Raw genomic sequence first — 19,359 nt, forward strand, 5'->3', positions numbered from 1 at the left:
AGTCAGCTGGTTGAGTTCATTTGTTTATAGTCATTGGTAGGTATTGTTATTTGAGGTTAGAAGGCTAAGTTGTTTGTGTTTTGGTTCTTACTTCTCTCTTTTCTTGAAAGTCCATCAATTAAAAGCAAATTAACTATACTCAATATGATTAATGAATCAAAGGATGTATTATTTGGTGCTTTTTCAAGCATAGTAACAAAAATGATAAAGTAAACGAATGGACAAAAAAATTTGTAATGTGTGAGGCTATGGAACTGATACCTCAGAACAAAGATTATGCATACGTTAGGGACACTTACTGGCCCAACATTAAGAAAGCAACTTTGACGAGTACCAGTTCAAGTTCACAGTATCATAATATGAACACATTATGTAGCTAGTGGGTCTACTGGCGACATGAATGCCACTTATGACTTGAAAAATTCGCTAGTTTTTTTTTTTTCAGTTTTACGTTTGATCTATTCGTAAATTAGTGTCGTTTTGTATTTAATTTGTAGGCTAAAGTTGACAATGTCAGAAGAACTGGCAGTGGAGGAGGAAAGCCAGCAAAAATTACTGCAGTTGATGAATTGGTATTAGATTATTAGGAAAAAATTCTGCATGTGTTGCTGGTCTAGGACAGAAAAACCAGATGGCATTGGAAAATAATCAACATCCCGATTTGTAGAGCAATTTGTATTTGAAGCTTTGCTGATAATGCATGACTTCTATTTGTTTGTCTTGTTATGGCAGGTCCCACTATATTTAACAACTCTCCAAGCTTTTCAGCACTTTATTTAAACCGTTCATTATATTTAAACAATGCTCCCGTAAAGGAATAATAATTGTTCCTTCTCGATATAGTTTTAGTTCTTCTCACAACAACTTCTTTACTACTTCAATCGAAATCACTAAACCACATATATTAAAAAAATAACTACATTATTTTGTTTTGATTATCTGAGAAAGGTTGTCACTGGTAACTGGTAATATAGAAATCACCAGTCTTTAGAGCCTTGTAGGAATATTCCTGTGGAATACTAGTATAATCAACTAGATTAGCATTTTGAGAAACAGAATCTCTTAGGAACTGGTGAAATCGACCAATATTACTAGTCTGTGAACTGGTAACTACTACTTCACCCTTGTAGTTTCTAGAAACACAGACTTGTAAAACAAACTATTATTACTACTGTACAGACTAGTATTACTAGTCCATGAGTTTTGAGAAACAGACCCCAGAGCATTGGCTACCAACCAACACATTGGCTCTTATGATTGTTTAGTTCCCAATACGTCCATTATGCCTTCTTCTTTAACATCAGAAGCTCTTGCAGTTCCAGCAGTTGACTCATAACCCTCTGCAGTTTCATCACTTACCGAGTTCCTCATTGCTTTGTCAGTTGTCATCTGTTTGTGTTTTGTTTTCCTCCAGGATCTGCGAGCTTCATGCAATGTCGATGGCTCTGGCAGGAAGGGCAAGAAGGGGAAGGGCAAACGAACCAAGACGAAAGAACTGCAGGATGAGGATGGCGACAAGACACCGTGAGTAAATACTTGCATGTATGCTCACAGCTCTGACTGACGAAACTGCAGAAAAAATGGCATGCATTCAGATATAGATAATGGTGAAAATTTTCCCCTAGCTAAGCAATTTTTTTAAGCTTAATTTATTTTTTAAGTTTTTGAATACATTTTAAAAAGATTGTCAAATAAGTCGGAATATGATAAAAAGATAATATAGTTTTTTGTTTATTTTCCGTCGTGACTTATTACGATGTTAACTTAAAAATATTTTGTTAACACATTTATTTTTCTTATGAACGTTTTCGCCCTATTGTGGGCATCTTCAGACAAAGATATTTATACCTAAATTACATAATATATGTTAAAGTACACAAATTAATTAGTTGGCATATATGAATACATTTAAAAATATTTTCTAAAAAGTATACTAAAACACAGCAACAAATTATGTAATAAATATGCGTATTTAGTGTCATATTCTTCATGTTAGCTGGATATCGTGATCAAGTTATTGTATTAGATTAAAGTATGTAATGACTCAAATAAATACTTGTTGAAAGATAAGCCTCTTAAATTAAATGTGCATATTTTAACATGGTATGACACAGAAAATATTACATATGTAATTTAAAAGGATCTTCAATGTGTTGAAATCTAGGGGAGAAAGTTTATGGGATCCTATTTGACTGTTGTGGAAAATGGTGTAAATAAAAAAGGACTTAGGATTGGCGACGAAGGTTTTGAGAGTGTAACATGGATGTTTGTATGAATTAAATTGATGTCAGGATAATACTCAAATAGGATCCCATAAACCTTTCTCCCCTTGATTTCAACACATTGAAGATCCTTTTAAATTATATATGTAATATTTTAGTATTTAGTATTTAGTATTTATTTATTTAACCTGGTAGAGATAAGGCCATCAGGCCTTCTCTGCCCCTCTACCAGGGGATTACAACTATAACATGAACAATAAGATTACAATTCATATTAAATTTACAATTACAATTACAATAAAAATTAAAGTACGACAAGAATACCTGATTAATGAAAGCTAGACATTTTATCATAGAAGTTAAGAACAAGGAATATTTTTGTACTTACTGAATTACAAATTAAACCTACAATAACAAAATTCTATAGTGATGAAATTGCCGGATATTGAAATATTTTGTGATAGATTAAGAGAACTATTTACAAGAAACCATGTCTGAACGAGTCTCAATTACTGACCAAGTGCCTAGTAAGTTTGCGTTTGAATTCAATTTTATTTCGACAGTCCCTGATGCTAGCAGGTAACGAATTCCAGAGTCTTGGCAGGGCTATTGTGAAAGAGGATGAGTATGAGGAGGTGCGATGGGATGGTATTGTTAGTATTGTTTCATGGCGAGAGCGTGTGTTCAGATTGTGGTGGGAAGAAAGGTAAGTGAAGCGAGACGACAGGTACGAAGGAATAGAAGAGTTCAAGATTTCGAAGAGAAGGAGAAGTGAATGTAAATTTCTTTTCTTATCTAGTTTAAGCCAACCTATTGCTTCCAGGGATGGGGTAATGTGATCATATTTACGAACATTGCTTACAAAACGTACACACAAATTATGAGCACGTTGAAGTTTTGTTTTGTTGTCGCTGGAGAGGTCAGTCAGTAAAATGTCAGCATAGTCAAAATAGGGAAATACAAGCGTCTGCACAAGGGACTTTTTAAGCAAGAGGGGAGATGAACATTTATCCTTTTTAGCACATGGATAATAGAATATACTTTTCTGCAGGTTTCTGTGTCATACCATGTTAAAATATGCACATTTAATTTAAGAGGCTTATCTTTCAACAAGTATTTGAGTCATTGCATATTTTAATCTAATACAATAACTTGTTCACGATCTCCAGCTAACATGAAGAATATGACATTAAATATGCATATTTATTACATAATTTGTTGCTGTGTTTTAGTATACTTTTTAGAAAATATTTTAAATGTATTCATATATTCTAATTAATTTGTGTACTTTAACATATATTATGCAATTTAGGTATAAATATCTTTGTCTGAAGATGCCCACAATAGGGCGAAAACGTTCATAAGAAAAAATAAGTTAACATCGTAATAAGTCAAGACGGAAAATAAACAAAAAACTATATTATCTCTTTATTATTAATTTATTTTGCTAAGTTTTATAATTGTACAGATTTATTATCACTCACCTCTTGTCTTGATTGTTAAGTGAACCAACTGTCAGTCAGGTAGCCACCATATACACAATACACATTTTTTTGTATATGATAACTTGTACACACACAATTCAAAAGGGATCAGTATTTAAAAACAAATGTTATCTGAGAAATAAATATACAAAAGTTTCGCCTTTGTACTTGCTGTGGATATATGTGAATGTGTTCTAAAAATAAAATGGGGCGTCCACAGGTGAGGATAGACAATCACGAACTACCCACCATATTAATGTTTTCGTCTGTCAGCAGTAACTAATATCAGCCCCATGTGGAGCAAATAGTGTTGTGACAGTTTAGATCAGGTCGGTGAAGCTCTCAGAAAATAACATTCGTCAGCTCTTGTTTCTTAACCAGTATCAGTGTTACAGCAGAGCAAATGTGACAGGGCATTGTCAGTAGGCCTATTGAAACAGCCATAAAAAGTCATATGACTTCCGCAGTTCCCTGATAAGTGGTAGTTAATGGCAATGATCACATCCAGTGCATCTCTTGAGGCTATAAGCAAGGGTGTGAAGAGCAAAAATTTGATTACGTCACTAGGTATGGTTGATAGTGTCTGTATAATTATTTTCAACTAGTCACAGTTGGTTCTGCAGACACTCAAATAAGGAGAATGAAAAAAGTGTATTGGTCACTTAACACTGACTTGTAGTATGGTGGCAGTACAACCTGGTTTGGACAGACCCTCTGAAATGTTTGAAGCCAACACTCAACTGTTGTATGGCAAACCAGCTGTTCACGTGCTATTGTGTACAGTTGTTGATGTAAAAATGTCTAAGCACAAAGCCTTGCATGCTTTCAAAACTTCGCAGGCACTAGAGAAAAGTAGAAATACATGTAACAGGAGAGTTTGGATTAAATATTCTTTATCAAGTCGAATTGTCTCATAATGTTGTTCCTAATAGAAACAACAGTGACCAAATTCCTTGGATTACAAATGGATAATATATTAAATTGGAAAAATTATATTAAAGAAATTACCCCCAACTAAATTCAGCTTGTTTTGCTATTAGATCTGTGCTAGCGATAGTAAATATCAATACCTTAAAAACAATATACTTTGCATACTTCCACTCGGTAATGAGTTTTGGAATAATATTCTGGGGAAATTCCACAGATAGTAACAATATATTCCTACTACTAAAAAGAGTAATTAGAATAATAGTAGGTGTCAAATCTAGGGAATCTTGTAGGACTATTTAAAAAAACTACAAATAATGCCCATGGCTTGTCAGTATATTTTTTCATTAATAAACTTCCTTGTATGTAATCGTGAAAACTTTGTAACTAATTCAACAGTTCATAGCATAAATACGGGTCAAAAAATGACTTTTATACTCCATCGGCAAGTCTGTCGTGCTATCAAAAAGGAGTGCGTTATATGGCAGTGAAGATGTTTAATACCTTTCCTACTGATATAAAAAATGAAACTCAAAACATAAGATTATTTAGGGCCAAATTAAAGAAGTACCTAATTTCTCACGCCTTCTGTTCTGTAGGGGAATTTATGACATTCAACAATGCTTCATGAATATTTCTGTCTTGTATTAAGTATCGATACTAACCCCTTGTGTTGTACTAGTAGACTCTATTGTAAAACTCTTCTGTATATATTTCATCTAGACTGTGACTGTAATTGAGGAGTTATATGTGAAGGGGCATATACCTCTATAAGGCCTTTTTAGGTGTAATTCAATAATTTGCATCTTGCAAAATTTTGTTCCAATACCTCCAATACAGCAATCATGGCGATTGATTGTTTATCTTCATATCATGATACAAGTACACAACAACATAAACTTTGTAAAGAATAGCCAATCATTAAGAGTCTTTCTTTAAATCATGCGACTACACACAAAACTAGTGACATTCATCTTAACCATGAACATTTTCAAAATTCAGCCTTATCAAAGATAACATTTTCTCCACATAACGGAGCTACATTACATTCCTCATATTCTGGGTCTTAAGAATCAGTTTTCTTCACAGAAAGATGTTCAGCCAAGTCTGCTGAGATGAAAAATGGCAAGCAAGAAAATTTTGTGTATCATTTTTTAAACTATCATCAAAATTATTATAGATTTCACATCTGTCTATTGAAAAATATAAATTATTCATTTATTTTGAATTATCTTTACTTTGTATGGCATTATTATTATTATTATTATTATTATTATTATTATTATTATTATTATTATTATTATTATTATTATTACAAGTAACTTAAAACAGCTATTTGAATTTATTTTTGGTATATTAAATTCCTGTCATTAACGTTGTGTACTAAGGGTGTATACTGGCAGATTTTAAAATACAAGTTGCTATTTAAAATATTACAATATCTGTTTCAAAGAATTCTCTTCAATAATAAATGACTATGTTCATTACTGCATTCATTAAAAATGTTTTTTTTTAAGTAGGGTCTACTTAGTGCAAGCACTAAACCAAAATGAAAATTTCAAATGCCATTTCCTCCGGACATGGTTTTCTGTATACGCCCCTTCTACATAACTCCTCAGTTAAGATTTTGACATTTTTCCATATTCTAACTGTGAAGCAATGTACGAATACCATGGAATGTAAATAAGTACAACACAGTAATCTTACAAACGAACAGATGAATTTAAAAATGTTATTTCTAAATTTTATTTTGTTATTTTTACTGAATCCGCTAACATTACATCTTGTGCATAAATGAAAGATGTTAGTTTTGGTTCAATTCCCTTGCCTACTGTCATATTTACAGTCTCATTCATCATAAAATTGAACAAAATATTGGAGAAGACAATTGCCTCACGTATTATTTTTTATTTCATGTTCATGGTAATCTTACACATCTTGATTACACAACTTTTAACACATTATATACTTGAATACAATATGTAACTTATTATATTTTATATATGTATGTATATAAACAGTATGTCAGCACTGGCTGTATAAACATTTTGTACGTAGTGTTCAAAGTATTCCTAGAGCATCCCCATTTCTTTCCTGCTAGTCTTTTTAGAAGGGAGAATCTTTTACGAGCTTTTTCAGAAATGTATTTCAAATGGTTGCTCCATGTTAACTTATTATCGAAAATAACTCCAAGCTGCATTTAGATTGGCAACAGGCCATGATTGTTTGGCCAAACACCTGCATAGAATTGGAATATATCAGTCCCCTAACTGCCCATTGTGCAACTCAAACCAAGAAATGGATTCGGAACACCTCAAAATCTGTGCTTCAATGGCTGACCATGATAATATCTTTGAAAAATATTGGAGTGCAAGAGGTCAAATGACTTTATTGTCAAACACCTGGCATTAGAAAACAACAACAACAACAACAACATGTTTTATATACATATATACATAAGTATAATCTATACTAATAATAAATCTATAGCCGAAATTTTTCTGGTAATTTTCGATTTTCCAAAAATAAGTGGTCCTAACATATATAATTAACCACCCTGAAACCGAAAATCGCTTTTTGAAATTTTTGTTTGTATGTTTGTTACCTTTTCACGCGATAATGGCTGAACGGATTTCGATGAAAATTGGAATATAAATTAAGTTCGTTGTAACTTGGATTTTAGGCTATATGACATTCAAAATACATTATTTAAAAGGGGGGTTATAAGGGGGCCTGAATTAAATCGAAATATCTCGCTTATTATTGATTTTTGTGAAAAATTTTACATAACAAAAGTTTCTTTAAAAATAATTTTCGATAAGTTTTATTCCTCGAAAAATTTTGATAGGACTGATATTTAATGAGATAAATGAGTAATTACTTTATATTTATTTCTAACGGGTGCAGCGGAGCGCACGGGTACGGCTAGTATATTATATAAAGTTATATATTGTATCCAAGTGGTAATTATCAGTATGTAATCACACAATATAGCTCAGAGCAGATGTAGTGGAAGATGTCATAATTACGTCATCTTTGTTTATCCCCTGGTGGTATCCCTTCACAAGTTACACCAGGCTCTTGTTGGACCATGGTCTTTTCTTTTCGAGTGGATCTACCCTGACATATTGTAAGGGCCTTCACATTCACATGGACAGCCAGCTGTTCAGACATTTTGTACTGTCGTCATAATGCAAGTTGGGTAGTATAAAGTGGCCTTATCTTCCACAAGATCTAAACCAATCACAATGGAATATGGGCATTTGTGTTTATACATGAATACTGGTTAGTAATATCAGACAGTAGGACTGGAAAGTCGAGGAAAATCGCTTTTCACGAAAGCTAAATTCATCTCCTTGAAGCATTAGTGGAGGTTATGCAGCTTATCCTCTGTGTTTAGTTGGTATTTTGAAGCGAGTTCTCTCTCTTGTCCATTTAAAGCAAAATCACAGTAAAACTGAAGGCTATTCCTTTCACAGCAACAGAGAAAGTAACTGATGTGTGTACTTTCTGTGTAATTCTTTGTTTTTACATGTTGCAGAAAATCCAGTCACCTGGCAGAATTTTTGTGAGTGATTTCTATGAAACTAGATTACATACAGACAGTTTTCTTAAAGCTAGATCGTTTGCATACACAAAACCTTTGGACATTGTTGTCAGCAAATTTTTGTCTTAAATTCTAAGCTCAGTATGCGACTACTCAAATGTGAAAGTGCGGAGAGGGTTGGTACCATGTTCACTGCAGTGGAGCTTCAGTTATCGTCACCATTATTCCGTATTCACTTAGATTATTAATTGTCGAAATTCTGTTAATTATAGTTTTTGCCAGATCATGTTCTAACATCCATACAGACTCGAACATCTAGCCATGTGCCTGATTATGATCTTGATTGTTATTTGAAGGCACAAGATGACTTAGCCACTTCAGGGGATTGCTTCATAATGTTCACAATTTATTTTTGTAAATTGTAAATTTTGTTTGTAAATTGTAAACTTCTGTTTTGCAATCTGAGTTTAAAAGAAGTAAAATATTTACAGATGAATTTTGCATACTTTACAAGTGTTTTGTTTCAGAACAAAGGAGTGATTTTACAAATGTGTGAATTTTACTTGTAAAGCTATCACTTAAAATTAAAATTGACACATTAAAAGTGTTAAAATTTTTAAAAAAGGTTATGTACCTTAGACGGCCCATTTCGATGCCGGTTCTTTTTAAACTAAGTGTTAACGTGAACTAGAATCAATGAAAGCTATTACATTTTCTGCCTCTTAGGTGTGTAAAATTTCAAATTGCAGCAAATTATGCACAAAGGAAATAAACGCATATTTATTAAATTTATTTCATGAGTAACTGGACACTATTAACAGTTAAACTAGAGGTATTGTAATATTATTTAGCAGTCCAGTGACAGATGAAGATATTGAATTTAATCATAGAAGATGTAATATTTATTTTCCCGGCCAAGAATTGACAAACATTCATATCACTGTATGAATATAACAGAAGGTTTGAAATGAGTCCCATGGCAATGAAAGAACTACTTCTCTGTCAAAATTGCAATTGTTTTTTTTTAATTGAGTTATTTTATGACGCTGTATCAACATCTGGGTTATTTAGCGTCTGAATGAAATGAAAGTGATAATGCCGGTGAAATGAGTCCGGGGTCCAGCACCGAAAGTTACCCAGCATTTGCTCGTATTGGGTTGAGGGAAAACCCCGGAAAAAACCTCAACCAGGTAACTTGCCCTGACCGGGATTCGAACCCGGGCAATTGTTTCTTGCCATGATGAACATAAATTGTAGACCAATAAATGTATTAATCTGATTTACCATTCACATCACACAACTCGAGCATTCTTAATATTGGGTAGTTTGGATAGTTTTAAGTGTTTCTTGGCGATATTTTATAACTTCTATTGTTGAAATATAATTTAGCGCGCTTATAGAATCTATTTTAGGTTAAAATATAAAGATGTTCATTCATAAAATACGAGAACTTTAGCTCTGTTCCTTAACAATTTTTCGTAAACTGTCGCTGGCAACATTGCATAATGACAACTCCGATTTATAAATTTCTTTATCTGATTTTGTAAAGCTCCTCAAACTTCACAAATTAATAAGATTGCATTGTGAAACATGGTTTACAAACAAGCATTTGTAATCTTTTACTTGTGATATATAATTAGGGACCGGATTTTTATGTAATTACATATTATATTCCTTTCAACCTAACCGTATATAAATAACAAATCTTTACGAATCTTGTAATTACCATTAATATGTTAAAATTTGATACTACATATTTTTACATATTTACCCCACATTACATATTATGGTATTACGTAAATCTACATATTTAGGTAGTTTATTCATTTTTACTTCTCTAAAAGGAAAAAAAAAAAAAAACAAAAAACAAAAAAAAAAACTTCTGTTAGGGAAGTTTAAAATTTGAAATACACAGATTTAAAAGGCCTTTTTACCTACCCAAGAAAAGATATATTTCGGCACGAAACACAACGTCCTTAGTTCCAGGCAAACAATAGTTTGTAAATGCCTATAGTTTGAGGTTTTAGTAGGTACTTTGTTTCTTACAGGGAGCAGCTAAAATGCATGTGTCCCACATCTCTTATTTTCTCCTAATCCAGTAAAGCGAAACAGTGCTTGCAGTACTGTTGTGTCATTCATTTCACTCAGTTCTCTAGTTTTAGTACTTACAGTATAAAGTGCAAGTGAGTTCATCTACTGCTTTTAACTAATAAAATCGCCCCTGTATCTTCAACCCTAACGACAAAAATAAAATCATGGATTGCGATGGACGAAGGTTTCACTACAGATGGAAAAATAGTAATGTGTCAAGTGTGCGGTAAAAAGTCGGGTGCTCTATGAAATCACAACTGGAGAGTCTTACCTATCCTATACCTGCCAGATATTGATATCAAATATTTTCATGATTTGACATATTTTGGTACATATTCAGCTTATTTTTCTTACATAAATATGTACATATTTCACACCTTGATATTACATAAAAATCCGGTCACTATATATAATTTATAATTTGTTAACATTGTGAAACAGGCCCCAGAACTCCAGTAATCCATTTTAAATAGCAGCAGTATTTTATTTAACACCTCTGTTTCAACTGAAGAGGGTATTCAGTGTGAAATTCAACACTGGCAATTTAATGGCCTACAAATTTTGATTCACATAAGAAAAAATACATTTATTTTGCAAATTGCCGTTTCTCAAATCCATGGGACCCCTCTGTAGCTTCCAGTTACTGTCATCCTCTGAGGAGTTTAGTGCTGAGAGGAATGCGGTTCCGACTAGTCTAGTGCGGTACTGGAGTGGGAGGGAACAGTGACAGCGGCAGTCTAGAAGGAAGTACAATCATACTGAAAACATTCGCCCAATTTATGAGAGCAGTATGCCTATTAGTTTTCTAATGTATTTTTGGCGAGATAGAGATACAACCATTCGAACTTACGTGTTCAGAGAAGGAAAGTATTGTAGAGAATGTTATTTATTTATTTATTCTGATGAAGTTAAGGCCATCACACCACCAGAAATACAAATACAATAAAATAAATAAAAAGAAAAATCATAATAAAACTACAATAATATAAATGAAAAGAAGAATCATACTGTAAAATTTAGTGGTTAGTAGAATTGAATTAAATTTGTAAAGTAATCAATTTAAATATACTGTACTGCTGAACTACTTGAGAAGTAAAATTACTTGATTTGTGTTTTAAGATACCACCAACAAATGACTTTCGCATGACATTATAGGAATCTGTTTTTCACTATACCAATCACACATATTCTAAAATTCCAATAGAATAAAACTAAAAACTTTTCCACAGCATGTTTCCTTAAAAATGACTTGTAACGGTGAAATATTTAATATGAGTAATTCATATAATATTAACATAGCTGACATCAGGGAGACGTTTGAGCAAAAATTGCTACAATATATTTAATATATTAATAACAAAACCATATAGGCCTAGGTAAACAATATGTATATGAAATATTCACACACTACTACAAACTGAAGACTGCATATTTTTGGACGATTAATACTTCCCACTCCGCTCGGCTCGGCTTGTCTGTAGCAACAAAAGAATCTACCTGCAACCCCCCGCACCGATGGCAAGAATACCTCAGGTCCAGCGCTAAACTTGACGGAGGAAGACAGTAACTTTGTCACATTCTATGCGTATCTAACATTTTAACACGTGCGGATTTTCCTACATTTTTGTGAGTACAGTGGCTATGCTGTATGTTGTAATAAGCAACACTTTTCATTCATGTTTATTTCACATTAGTTTCATTGGATGAAGTTACCGAAATGTAGATATTTTGTTGGTTACGAGCTTATTGTTTCTTTGCTGTAAACCACTGTCCTTGTGATGTGGACATTTAAAAGCGAGTCAGCTATTAATTGCAATGTCATATTCAGTAAACAAAAACGGAATTCGTTATTTTAGTGTTGTAGCATTTAGTGAAGCTTTTCTGTTGGTATTCCTTGCAATTCATAACATTGTTCAAAGTTAAAACGTATTTGACTGTGTTTTCGTTTTCAGAACTAATTTTCATTATAATAGAAATGCAAATGACTCGATTATTGTAGTTTCGATAACTGTCACAATTTTGTGGAATTAATTTACGGCGATAAACGAAGCTCTACTCTCTGCTGTACATGTTCTTAATATCGTGTTTACTTTCAGTAAAGTCTCGTATGTTTTTCTGTGTAAAGGACATATGATATAAAAACCTTATGTATAGAATTAATGAAGAAATAATTTTATGGTTGCTAAGTCAAAGCCTGATGTTCTCTTGTTTTAGAAGTTTTCAAAGCCTGCTAATTTCTAAACATGGTCTCCTGATTAAGTTATTTCTTCATTGTTTTTGTACATAATATGTTTCTTATGACAGTGTTATGTTCTTTACCCAGAAAAATACACAATATAATAAAGCTTATATAATACATTTTGAAAATTATATCGCTAAAAACATGAGACATTATGTACACAACACCAGCACCGCCACGAAGCCTCCATCTGGGTTCACCATGTGGCCTAGATATTTGATAGTGCCAGTTCCATTAGTAGCTGTAATAGATTTCATCTGGTATTCTTGGAGATGCCTGCCAGTGTCACGTGACATCTCTCTCATTGTCTCTTTTAAGGAGAAAAATCTTGTCTTAAATTTCTTTCCCATGTTCATCTAACATTGCTTTGATTCCACCACACTCTGAGACTATGGACGTGCGTGTTGTATTCTACTCCATAGACGGTGTTTAAACCAAATCTGTACCAATATTTAACCACATTTAGACTATTTAAGGCCAAGTGAAATCTGGTCATCATTTCTACAATGTTCCCTGTGTGTACAAGCATTATTTCATCAAAATCGTCATTCACTACTATGTTGTTATTAAAAGAATGAGTCAGCAGATCTGATAGTTGTCACGTCACATGGCCTAGCAGTGTTGCCAGTTGTACTGAAAAACCAGCTGAAATTAAATGTTCAGTGAGTTAGATGTTCAGAGAAAAAAGTTTTTAAGATTGTTTTCTCACAAAGCAAACATTGTGTTCAGTGTTTTGATAGACATTAAAGACATTTTATGCTCGACCATGCCGAAATGTAGTAATTATACACCTGGTAGTAGACCTTTAATGCATGTCATTAAAGTACACCTACTCATTAAAGGTCAGGTCTTTCAGCCAATGATGACTCAGGTTACAACTGTTCAGCCAATGACAGGTCAGCTTTCTACCGTTATAAAACCGCAAGTATCGATTATTCTCGGATATGCAATCGAAAGAGAATTAGCGAAAAGTCACGGAGGCTGGAAATCCAATACTGTCGCAGAAGGTTATGTTCTGTTACTATAATAATTAGCGTTAATTGTAAATAATATTCAAATAAATTCAATTTGTCATCTCGTTTTTCAATGTCTAATTTAATTTCAATGTTATCTCTGTAGGTTCTTATGGCCTAGCAAGGTCAATGTGGACATCTGTTCCTCGGAAAAAATCAATACTTTCGCGTCTGCGCACATCTCACAACATACGGGACATTGCTCAAAAATTAATAATATCAAGTTAGAAATATGGTCGAGCATAAAAAGTCGTATGAAACTCGCCTATAATGGTAATTAAGAAGCTCGTATGAAAATTATGAAACTCGCGCTCGTTTCATAAATATCCATACTCACTTCTTAATTACCTTCATTATAGGCTCGTTGCATAATGTACTATTATGGTGCACTATGGTGTACTGCAATAAAATATAGAATAAACGGGCATGAAGGTACTGGAATTACGACAGCCATGTGAAATAGACATACAGACAGCCCTAGTCCTCTTTTACTGTTGAGAGATGATTGGTTGACAATGTGGGAACTGCTGGGAGTGACTCATTCTTAAAACATTAGTATGATTATATCTGCTCGTCATGTGACAGCAAGCAAACTCAGCTATATCACTGTCAGGGCAGTTTTGAATATTAGAGACACAGGATGTTGATGTGAACAGATCAGGTAGCAGGGGGAATGTTTGTCGGTGGTTTTCAGTTTAATGTTCAACCATTTTATTCATATACTTACTTACTGGCTTTTAAGGAACCCGGAGGTTCATTGCCGCCCTCACATAAGCCCGCCATTGGTCCCTATCCTGAGCAAGATTAATCCAGTCTCTATCATCATATCCCACCTCCTTCAAATCCAGTTTAATATTATCTTCCCATCTACGTCTCGGCCTCCCTAAAGGTCTTTTTCCCTCCGGCCACCCAACTAACACTCTATATGCATTTCTGGATTCGCCCATACGTGCCATACGTGCCCTGCCCATCTCAAACGTCTGGATTTAATGTTCCTAATTATGTCAGGTGAAGAATACAATGCGTGCAGTTCTGTGTTGTGTAACTTTCTCCATTCTCCTGTAACTTCATCCCTCTTAGCCCCAAATATTTTCCTAAGAATCTTATTCTCAAACACCCGTAATCTCTGTTCCTCTCTCAGAGTGAGAGTCCAAGTTTCACAACCATACAGAACAACCGGTAATATAACTGTTTTATAAATTCTAACTTTCAGATTTTTCGACAGCAGACTGGATGATAAAAGCTTCTCAACCGAATAATAACAGGCATTTCCCATATTTATTCTGTGTTTAATTTCCTCCCGATTATCATTTATATTTGTTACTGTTGCTCCCAGATATTTGAACTTCTCCACCTCTTCAAAAGATAAATTTCCAATTTTTATATTTCCATTTTGTACAATATTCTCGTCACGAGACATAATAATATACTTTGTCTTTTCGGGATTTACTTCCAACCCTATCGCTTTACTTGCTTCCAGTAAAATTTCCGCGTTTTCCCTAATCGTTTGTGGATTTTCTCCTAACATATTCACGTCATCTGCATAGACAAGCAGCTGATGTAACCCGTTCAATTCCAAACCCTCTCTGTTATCCTGGACTTTCCTAATGGCATACTCTAGAGCAAAGTTAAAAAGTAAAGGTGATAGTGCATCTCCTTGCTTTAGATTTAACCCTTAAATTGATTCATAATTTTATTCATATTCATATGTAAAACCAAAAAACCGCATGTGGTCTGCATATTATGGTTGAGCATTGCATTTAAACTGATAAAACATTACATGTTGTATCTCTGGGGATTAGAAAAGTACTACTGCTGCTACTACCACCACCAGTAATACTAATGTTGGTGTAAAGGATACCTGTAATACCGATCGGGCTGTGTAACAGGAGATGAGATCTAGTTGCGGTTTTGCCACCACTGGCAGTAACATTTGCTTACAATATGTTTCAATAGTCTCTCGATCGCATACATTGAGTTGGAGGTTTTCTAATGCATTTGTCTATGATCACTACCCTTAACAAAGAATGCTTCATTGTTGTAGTATTAGCGTTTGTTGCAAACAGTGTTACATGAGTAAACCACTCACTGGTTTTGTGTACAATCTAGAGAATACAAGTTCATCTTATTTGAGTATACATTAAATGTCTTAATTCGAGTTTGTTTTTTCGATAATGCTTTAAGAAAATATCCTGTGAAAAGTAAAAATCTCAGCTTGATAAAAGAACTGAATTCTTGTAAAGTCTGTGAGAAAGTATGTGTCAACTTTGTGACTTGTTTTATTTTATTATGTAAATTGGAGTCTACTGACATAGGATTCACATGAGTTGAGGTCTGTAGGTACAATTAGTTAATTACAGTAAAACTTTATTCATAAGTTTTTATGGTGGTCTGAGTGAAATGACATTTAATAATATCTGAAACGGCATTTCAATACTAGATGAGGAGAATGAGTTAAGGGGAGAGGATGGTATTTTTTGGTGAAAAATGAGTAAATTAAAAAAAAAAAAAATCCTTTAAAATACTCTATGATATGTGTGGAATGCATAGCATAACATTTCGTGGGTATTTGTGCTCATATCGGATGTTAAGTCGCCATTTTTAAACTTCCTGCGTTATGGATTTTTAAATCACTCACCCACTTTTATTGTTGTTTCCAGTAAATTACATTTTCAAATTTTTTTTTTCTTTAAAATAACCTTTGATATGTGTGAAATGCATTGCTTAACATTTTGTGGGTATTTGTGCCCTTATCGGATGTTGAGACTTCATTTTTAAACTTCCTGCGCTATGGATTTTTAAATCACACGCCCGCTTTTATCAGTTTCCAGTAAATTCATATTTTTTGTTACATTGCCAAACAAAAATGGATATAGTTTTTGAACTATTAAAGATACATGCATGAAATTTAGAACACACATTCTTTAGACTATTAGGAAACTTTTCTCTGTAACAGAATTTTGTTAATTGATTTTATTTAAAAAATACGTCCGTTTGTTTGCAAGAAAGGGAATCAGAAAATTGTTATTAAATTTTAATTGTTTATTTTACAAACATAGGGACTAATATCAAAATTCTGTTACAGACAGTTTGTAGAACATTCTTTTACTAATACATTGCAAAAAATTGTTTGAATCTATCTTTAAAAACAGTTTAGATATATCGGTTTTAGTACAATCCTGCATTGAGTATATTTTTTTTCAAATTTGGGCCCCCAAATATATATATATTTTTTAATATTTTTATTTGGTTGAGTTGCCACAGCTATGAGCTCTCTACATACAAAAAATTAATATTTTACACCAAATAGGAAAAAAGTTAAAAAAACACTATCCTCTCCCCTTAAGTCAATTTAGTAAAATCTACGCAAGAGAAATTTGTAACTTCACAGTTCAGGCATCTTTGATCCTATAATACAGTACTCAAATTTATAACATACATTCTTATTATTTGTAGGAAGGAAATCTTAGCTGCTTAGACCCAACCCTGGCTGATAAATTACATTTCATCTCCAATCCAGATAATGATAGGCATTGATTTATCTCTTATTCTTCCAATGTGATCATACTGACCATTAGGGGGCGGATGTTGATGAAAAGTCTTCTTATTTTTCACATTAGGACGGTGCCTATTAATATAGAAATCTTTTCTATGTTAATATCACCTTAAAGAATTAATTTTTTATATTGCATTTTTTTACGTTTTTGAACTAACAGGTCATTTTTATATTTTTATGCTCGACCATGCCGAAATGTACTAATTATACATCTGGTAGCAGTCCTTTAATGCATGTCATTAAAGTACACCTACTCATTAAAGTACAGGTCTTCAGCCAATGATAACTCAGCTTACATGTGTTCAGCCAATGACAAGTCAGCTTTCTACCGTTATAAAACCGCAAGTATTGATTATTCTCGGATATGCAATCGAAAGAGAATTAGCGAAAAGTCACGGAGGCTGGAAATCCAATACTGTCGCAGAAGGTTATGTTCTGTTACTATAATAATTAGCGTTAATTGTAAATAATATTCAAATAAATTCAATTTGTCATCTCGTTTTTCAATGTCGAATTCAATAATCAAGGTTATAATATTATAATATTATCAAGTTTAACGGGACTACGTCAAGGTCAATGACGTTATTGTTCCTCGGAAAAAATCAATACTTTCGCGTCTGCGCACATCTCACAATTCACGACCTAGAACAAGGTCACTTCCGATCTTGTCAGATACAAATAAAATGTATACATCTGAATACCGGTAATTTCAAGTTAGAAATATGGTCGAGCATAAAAAATCGTATGAAACTCGCCTATAATGGTAATTAAGAAGCTCATATGAAAATTATGAAACTCGCTTGCGCTCGTTTCATAAACATCCATACTCGCTTCTTAATTACCATCATTATAGCTCGTTGCATAATGTACTATTATGCTCGACCATGCCGAAATGTAGTAATTATACACCTGGTAGCAGCCCTTTAATGGACCTCATTAAAGTACACCTATTCATTAAAGTTCAGGTGTTCCACCAATCAGAAAACACCATTGTAGCAATATGAAAGTGCAAGTATCCATTATTCTCGGATATGCAATCGAAAGACAACTAGCGAAACGTCACGGAGGCTGGAAATCCAATACTGTCGCAGAAGGTTATGTTCTGTTACTATAATAATTAGCGTTAATTGTAAATAATATTCAAATAAATTCAATTTGTCATCTCGTTTTTCAATTCTAAATCAATTTCCAGGTTATATGAAGATTAATGTTTATTTTACTCTCTAGATTATATCAAGGTCAATGACATTTCTTGGAAAAAATCAATACTTTCGCGTCTGCGCACATCTCACAATTTACGAGATATTGCACAAGGTCAGTTCCGCTCCCCAGTCAGATAAGAATAACATGAATACTTAATGAATAATTTCAAGTTAGAAATATGGTCGAGCATAAAAAGTCGTATGAAACTTGCCTATAATGGTAATTAAGACGCTCGTATGAAAATTATGAAACTCGCTTGCGCTCGTTTCATTAAACATACTCCCGTCTTAATTACTACCATTATAGGCTCGTTGCATAATGTACTATTTTGACATTTTTGGTCATTTTTAATACTTTGAAGAACTTTTAGATCATTTAGAGTGCATTTTACTTTCTTCTTTACAGATAAGCCTGTTAAATCTTTTTATAAGCAAATAGATCAGTAGTAATTACCTACGGAATAAGTGAATAACAGTGAAGCTTGAGTTTTATGATTTGGAACAGACTCTAAAGTCCATCCCTCATTCACTGAAGGCTTCACCTCACACAATGGAAATAATATAAAATGCTTGGCAACAGCTTAAGTTTAAGTGAGGGTTGTGACCGCTACAGTTACGAGTGTCTTTAGAATTTATGTTTGGAAGGCGGGAACTTTCACCGTTTCCTGGACAGACGTTGTGTCCCCAATATGGTTCAGAAGAGATGTCTACTGTAGTAGACAGTATTTTTAAGGCAAAGATTGCAAGAATGCACACTGCGCCCACAATTTGTTTTGTCATTCACACTCTCTCATCTGGTAGCAAAAGTGAAGAGTGGAAGGAGGAGGAGACAGAGAATGAAGGCACTGACATGAATCACCCCTGATTGAAACACATTGTAAATCTTCATTAAAATCTATGGTTTTCCCTTAAAACCCTTCATTTTGTTGCATGCCCTTCTCCTTTATCTTAGCCAAATTGCCTCCTCTCTCCGAGATTGCAGGGCAGTCTTTGAAACAAGGTGCCTAATTTTTAAGAAGTTGTGATGCGAGTACTTTGAATAATATTTAAATGTCATTTTCTTTTAATATTATATCAT

General features: G+C 33.4%; 1 protein-coding gene across 3 annotated transcripts in view; it reads left to right on the forward strand.

Moving 5' to 3' along the window:
* Mi-2 (chromodomain-helicase-DNA-binding protein Mi-2 homolog) overlaps positions 1 to 19,359 on the forward strand; it is an 82,714-nt gene that overhangs the window by 34,621 nt on the left and 28,734 nt on the right. For 2 of the 3 annotated variants that reach the window (XM_069827294.1, XM_069827296.1), the window contains exons 10-11: positions 1,415 to 1,524; positions 8,175 to 8,201. In XM_069827294.1, coding sequence (XP_069683395.1) covers positions 1,415 to 1,524; positions 8,175 to 8,201 — 137 coding nt within the window. The remainder of the gene's footprint in view (positions 1 to 1,414; positions 1,525 to 8,174; positions 8,202 to 19,359) is intronic. The other variant, XM_069827295.1, reaches the window with a different exon arrangement.

This window comes from Periplaneta americana, chromosome 6 (assembly GCF_040183065.1).
Source record: "Periplaneta americana isolate PAMFEO1 chromosome 6, P.americana_PAMFEO1_priV1, whole genome shotgun sequence".
Classification (NCBI taxonomy): Eukaryota; Metazoa; Arthropoda; class Insecta; order Blattodea; family Blattidae; genus Periplaneta; species Periplaneta americana.